This window comes from Triplophysa rosa, unplaced genomic scaffold (assembly GCF_024868665.1).
Source record: "Triplophysa rosa unplaced genomic scaffold, Trosa_1v2 scaffold366_ERROPOS75541, whole genome shotgun sequence".
NCBI classification, from domain to species: Eukaryota; Metazoa; Chordata; class Actinopteri; order Cypriniformes; family Nemacheilidae; genus Triplophysa; species Triplophysa rosa.
In genome coordinates this window covers 68,487-75,541 of record NW_026634370.1, presented here as the reverse complement: position 1 = coordinate 75,541, position 7,055 = coordinate 68,487, and the positions used below count along the sequence as shown (strand labels likewise).

At 41.2% G+C, this 7,055-nt stretch overlaps 2 protein-coding genes across 2 annotated transcripts; both read left to right on the top strand.

The window, feature by feature from the left end:
* Positions 1-1,247: 1,247 nt before the first annotated feature.
* Positions 1,248-2,708, top strand: LOC130550594 (polyadenylate-binding protein 1-like 2; the record flags this gene model as incomplete). The annotated part of the gene is made up of 6 exons (XM_057328089.1): positions 1,248-1,469; positions 1,662-1,855; positions 1,930-2,045; positions 2,128-2,209; positions 2,302-2,397; positions 2,478-2,708. Coding segments are annotated over 6 exons (941 nt in total), but the record flags the coding sequence as incomplete, so codon positions are not given.
* A 2,998-nt stretch (positions 2,709-5,706) lies between these two features.
* LOC130550593 (polyadenylate-binding protein 1-like) lies at positions 5,707-7,055 on the top strand (the record flags this gene model as incomplete). The annotated part of the gene is made up of 5 exons (XM_057328088.1): positions 5,707-6,232; positions 6,310-6,425; positions 6,508-6,589; positions 6,682-6,777; positions 6,858-7,055. Coding segments are annotated over exons 1-5 (663 nt in total), but the record flags the coding sequence as incomplete, so codon positions are not given.

Genomic DNA, 7,055 nt, shown 5'->3' with positions numbered 1-7,055 from the left:
GTCAAAAGCCAACAGGAGGAGCCTAATACAGCGACCAATCAGAACGCTCCACTGAATGTAGGGGAGGAGTTACACTGTGTTATGAAGGAATTTTGGCTTGTATTTTTTTGCTTAATAATAAATGACGACATTTTAAGCAACTATTAACTAAGTGCTACACAGTAACCAAAATTGTTAGTGTTTGACCTTCATTTCAACCATCCTATCCAAATATTCGTTTAATTTGCAACATGTAATACAAAATAGGCCTATGCTCTAATGTTGTACCTAACATTTGTAGTTAATTATATTATTTTTATTTCCGATTCATTGGAATTTAATTATGCCTTGACTCCCCCCTACACAGTAAATTAAGGTAAGAATACTTTATTGGGGAATAAAGTAATCAAAAGCACAAGAATCTGATGTAAAAATTAATTACATTAAAAAATAATGTTGTAAGATTAATGTTATAATAGAGATTAATGTTTGTATAAATATACAAAATGATGGAGGACAAAAACAATTACAGCCTTACTCTAAACATAAAACCACCAGCAGGTGTCAGCAAGTTTAAGATAAACATTACACATTGGTGTGCAAGTCTGTGCGAGTTACAGGGAAACTTCACCCAAAAATGAAAAGTCTGTCATCGTTTACTCACATTCGAGTTGTTCCAAATCTGTATAAATTTCTTTGTTCTGATGAACACAGAGAAAGTTATTTGGAATAATGCTTATAACCAGACAGATTTTGCCTCCCCAAAAAATACAATGGTAGTCAAAAGTGCCACAGAAGTACAGAACAGTTCAACAGAACGAAATAAAAATGATAAAGTAATTTTTGCTACTATGGGAGTCAATGGGGGGAAAGATCTGTTTGGTTATAAGCATTCTTCCAAATATCTTTCTCTGTGTTCATCAGAAAAAAATTTTTTTATAAAGATTTGGAACAACTCGAAGGTGGGTAAATGATGACAGAATTTTCATTTTTGAGTGAAGTATCCCTTTAACTGATGTGGGATTGGGCTTTAATTATTTGACTTTTTTTGCGATTAGACAAACTTGTGCATAATGTCCAGTTCATTGTCCAGCCAGAGTTAGACTCTTGTAGCCACAATACTACAAGATACCAAGTAGCATTGCGATGCTGTTTCATGTTCATAATTAAAATCTACAAAATAAACCACAATTCCTTAATACACAGATCTAAATGAAACATGTTGTATTTAGTGAAATTCTCATTCTGTGAGTTTATTCCTTTTACAGGTCAGATGACATCATTCATCGGAGGAAATTGTGGAGCTGGTGTACCGAGGGATCAGATCGCCTCGCTGTTCGTGGGGGATCTTCATCCAGAAATGTCCGAGTTCCTCCTCCATCAGACGTTTAGCCCGTTCGGTCCGATCCAGTCCGTGCGGGTCTGCAGAGACAGGGTGACTTGGCGCTCCCTGCGGTATGGTTATGTTAACTTTGTTAACGTCGCCGATGGTAAGTGAACTCTCCATTCTTCACCTTAACCTCTTGGTAAAAAACATTTTGAATTTGTAATTTACGGTCTCCTGTATTTTTCTCTTTGACGTTTTTTTCCTGTAAATCATGTTTAAATGAAGCTACATGAAGTGTGTCATATGAATAAACTTGCCTTGTCTTGTCTCTTCTCTTATACACTCTGTCTTTCAGCTGAGAGTGCCACGGACACCCTAATGTGTCAGGATCTTCTGGGCAGACCCATGCGAATCATGTTCTCCCAGCGTGATTCCACTCTGAGGACGACTGGGGTGGGGAACTTCTACATCAAGGGTCTGGCCAGCAGCATCGATGGTGCCCGCCTTCATGACACCTTCTCACGTTTTGGGAAGATCCTGTCTTGCAAGGTAATGTCTGCAGTTTGACTGTTTTCTATAGGTAGGATCATGTGTTGATGTCTGAATTCATCTTGGTTGTCAATGTGGTCTGTTATGCAAATGGATCCAAAGGTTATGGATTCGTCCACTTTGTCACCTTTGCAGCGGCAGAGGAGGCCATCAAAGCCCTTGATTGCATGTTGTTGGACGACCAGCTAGTGTAAGTGGATCTCAGGTGTACTTCTTGTGCTTTGTCTTGTCTAATCGTATAGAGTTGAGCTCATTTGGTTTGTGTTTTAAAGGTCCATTTGCCACTTTAAAACCTTTGAAGAGCGTCAGGTTGAGCCAAAGGTTATGGCTCAGGACAACGGGAGGCACTACCCGGTATCCATCACAAACCCTTTCATCACTTAACAAATCTTTAGTGAATGTTGAAATGTTCTTCTGTAACTAACTGGATCTTGTCTGTTAAACAGGGGGTGAGTCTGTACGTGTCTAATCTGCCCTATAGCTTCAGTGAGCAGCAGCTGTACAGAGCTTTCTCACCCTTTGGAAGCATCATCAGTGCCAAGGTATGATACTTATCGTTTTATTGTGATTAGTAAGTAACAATTAAAGTGAAAGTCTTCAACGAGTGCTTCTCTCTGTTCAGTTGATGATGGAGGCAGGACGCAGCAGAGGGTTTGGATTTGTCAGCTTCTCCACCCTCGAAGATGCGACTACTGCTGCGTCTGTCATGACCGGGCTTATGGTTGCCGGCAGGGCGTTGCGGGTCACTCTGTCTCGTCACAATGAGCAGAAGACCCAGGCTGAGAAGCAGGACAGCAGCAGTGAATCACTTCCTGCTGGACAGTTTACGTCTGCTGTTCCTCAGGTGAGATGAGCCACTATTACAGATTACTTGAGACTGAAATCCAATAACAATTAATGTAATTAGCTGCACTTCATTTGATGCATTCGACAGGTTCAAAAACGCCTTGCCGTTAACCCTGCAAACCAGCGGGCGCTCCAGCCCATCAGTCGTCAGGCAGCAGCGGGCGTCCTCGCTCAGAGTCAGTAGCCTCTTTATATCTTTCTCATTCTGTAAATGATGCTTCATCAGCCCTTCTTATTCACATTATTATTCACTCTGAAGTATTCATAGAGGATGTACATCTTTACCTGTCTACAGGTAAGAGTCTCCGCCCACTGATGCCTGCCGTCCTGCTGGATGCTGTTCGTACTCAGCCTCCGCGCCTGCTGGTCTCTCAGGTGCTTCTGGACTACTGGGTCAGTGCTCATGCATCTCATCTCACTTCCACATCCCGAATGACAAGATTACAGAGTACAAGTTAGGAGTAGTATTAAAATAATAGAGTGATGTATGTTGGTGTGTGCAGGCAAGTCAAGCAGAGTTGGATGTGTGGCGTCCCATGCGACTGCTCGCCCTGCCTGCACCCAGTGATGATACTAAAGTTATCACTCACCGTGAGCTTCACGTTTTTATTAATCAGACTTTCATAATGTTTCTCTTGAATTATCACTTTAGATTTAATATATCCAAGACAAACAAACACTCTTAGAGAGCTTTTATTGTTTCTTACCGTCTTTTCTCTTGTTTCCTGCAGCATCTCAGATCCCTAAAATTCTTCCTGATGGTGCAACAGCTCCTGTCAAAACAAAAGCTCAACAGGTAGAAATCTCTTCATGAACCTTTGGATCATTCAACGTTTGACTTGAATTAAACAAGTGCTTACACATCTCTCTCTCTCTCTCTCTCTCTCTCTGTCTCTCTCTCTCTCAACTGTAACAGCTGGGCGAGTCTTCACATCCGTCACCATCCATGTGGGGGCGCTGGTTCTGCGTGACATTACACAGATGTTTGATGTCCAGAAGCCTGAGCTGCCCCACCAGCTGGAGCATCATGAATGTGCAGACAACACGCAGACTTTGTAAGTGTTGGGGAGCTGCTGACATTTGTGTTAAAATATAGCAATAAATGAATGAATCTACGTTGTGGGATGTAGCAGAAAAAGTTATGAAATCTTCAAACGTGTTACATGGATGCGTGTGTAATCACTCGTTTGTGTGTTTCCAGACAAATGGATCTATTGCCGCACTTAACTCCTGGAGAACAACGTGGGACCACAGCGAAGCCCTGAATATTGTAAAAATTGTACATATGTAGAAAAAGTGGGCTAGGCTTAAATTTGTTTGAATGTTTTCTAAGCTTGAATTGTTTAATCTTTCTGAAATTGATGTGGAATTTAAAGCTGCGTTTATAAATAGTGGTGTAAATAAAGAAAAGTATTTTATCATCAGACAAATCACTTTACTGTTAATGCATTTATTTACTATTTAAACGCTTTACATTGCTCAACTTGGAGTCACTTTGAATCAAATCAATCCAATGCCTAAATGTAAAAAAGCAAACATGCATTGTAAGAGTTAAGCTTGCATGTGATGTTTAGAAGGATTTTGCAGGATACCTTGAAGCTTAACGCGAGTTAGATTTTACACAGCGACATAAATGAACACAGGAATGTTTTTTGGCTTTTAAACAGCTTTATTTAGTTCAAACATACCAAGTTGGCGACCAAACAGTCAAATAAAGTTCAACGTGCTCCAACATACAGTATTCATGTGATAAGACATTAACTGAGCGTCAGCCATTTCCATGAAGTCGACGAAACACTCAAACCCAGAGCCTTGTTGTTCAACACGATAGAGCCTTGTTGTGCAACACGATAGAGCCCATCGTCTTATAACGTTACATCAGCCATGTAAGTTGCGTTAAACCTTTGACAAAGTGTTCACTACACGCACACTCACGAGCATTATCCGACTCGGCTCCTCCAGACCGCCGCAGACGCAGGTTTACAAGCAGCTTTTTCCCTGCGATCGGTCAACAACACTTGTATTTTTCCTCTTACTATTTGTGGTACGATAAAAGTCCCTTATGGTTTCTCGGTTCGATCGATTTAAGCTAACATAAAACATGAATTTTCGACCATAAACTGCTCTTCATCTGCATTTTGCGCTTCAGAAACGCAGTGACGTGACGTCATGCGCAAACAACCTATGAACGATGTCATCAAAGAACCTGAAATCTCACAGAGGTAAATAAGTTAATACAACACAAAACAATGCAATTAAAAAGCTGAAAATTAAACACAAATGTATTCATAAAAGTGAAGAAATGTAAATCCCTCCGTGTCATCGTTTTGTGTAGAATTTAAAATTGGCCTGGTTCTTTAAACATTAAAAATTGCATTAAAAACAAAAGGTCTAATAACTAGTTTTAGTAATAAAAACCATCTATAAATTAGATGAATAATAAATTAATGTAAATAATGAATTAATCGTACGGTTATGCTGTTTATGTTAAAATCATCTTAGTTTTTATCGGACTCAAAACAAAGCAACAACACTATCCGGCCATTTCTTAATTTGTTAATGATTTATTACTAAAGCTATTTCTTACATTTGTATTCTTTTTAATTAACATGATTAATATAAAAAAAATACGTAGATTTTGTCCATCTACAAAGCGACGTGTGACGTATGTAGTCATCTGTCACTAGGCGACGACCGCGTTCATTCTACAAAAACCAAACATCAATTTGACGAGCCACTGGATGAGACGGAGCGATCTTCAGATTTGCTTTTACATTTCTTAGCCTTTATTAATCAATTCATTTCTTTAATTCGTTCATTTAACAATACACTTTCACCTGAAATACTTACTGTCGTATGTTTGCTTTGTATTAACATTTCTTGTATTTAACATATTCTCATTCTGTGAGTTGATTCTTTTCACAGGTCAGATGACATCGTTCATCGGAGGAAATTGCGGAGCTGGCGTGCCGAGGGATCAGATCGCCTCGCTGTTCGTGGGGGATCTTCATCCAGAAGCGTCCGAGTTCCTCCTCCATCAGACGTTCAGCCCGTTCGGTCCAATCCAGTCCGTGCGGGTCTGCAGAGACAGGGTGACTTGGCGCTCCCTGCGGTATGGTTATGTTAACTTTGTTAACGTCGCCGATGGTAAGTGAACTCTCCATTCTTCACCTTAACGTCTTGGTAAAAAAAAACATTTTGAATTTGTAATTTACGGTCTGGTGCATTTTTCTCTCTGATGGTTTTTTCCTGTAAATCATCTTCAAACGAAGCTATATGAAGTGTGTCATGTGAATAAACTTGCCTTGTCTTGGCTCTTATAAACTCTGTCTTTCAGCTGAGAGTGCCACGGACACCCTAATGTGTCAGGATCTTCTGGGCAGACCCATGCGAATCATGTTCTCCCAGCGTGATTCCACTCTGAGGACGACTGGGGTGGGGAACATCTACATCAAGGGTCTGGCCAGCAGCATCGATGGTGCCCGCCTTCATGACACCTTCTCGCGTTTTGGGAAGATCCTGTCGTGCAAGGTAATGTCTGCAGTTTGACTGTTTTCTTACATAAGGTAGATCATGTGTTGACGTCTGAATTCGTCTTGGTTGTCAAGGTGGTCTGTGATGCAAATGGATCCAAAGGTTATGGATTCGTCCACTTTGCCACCTTCGAAGCGGCAGAGGAGGCCATCAAAGCGCTTGATGGCATGCTGTTGGACGACCAGCTAGTGTAAGTGGATCTCAGTTGTACTTCTTGTGCTCTGTCTTGTCTAATCGTATAGAGTTGAGCTCATTTGGTTTGTGTTTTAAAGGTCCATTTGCCACTTTAAAACCTTTGAGGAGCGTCAGGTTGAGCCAAAGGTTATGGCTCAGGACAGCGGGAGGCACTACCCGGTATCCATCACAAACCCTTTCATCACTTAACAAATCTTTAGTGAATGTTGAAATGTTCTTGTGTAACTAACCGGATCTTGTCTGTTAAACAGGGGGTGAGTCTGTACGTGTCTAATCTGCCCTATAGCTTCAGTGAGCAGCAGCTGTCCAGAGCGTTCTCACCCTTCGGAAGCATCATCAGTGCCAAGGTATGATACTTGTTGTTTTATTGTGATTGGTAAATAACAATTAAAGTGAAAGACTTCAACGAGCGCTTCTCTCTGTTCAGCTGATGATGGAGGCAGGACGCAGCAGAGGGTTTGGATTTGTCAGCTTCTCCACCCTCGAAGATGCGACTACTGCTGCGTCGGTCATGACCGGGCGCATGGTTGCCGGCAGGGCGTTGCGGGTCACTCTGTCTCGTCACAATGAGCAGAAGACCCAGGCTGAGAAGCAGGACAGCAGCAGTGAATCACTTCATGAAGAG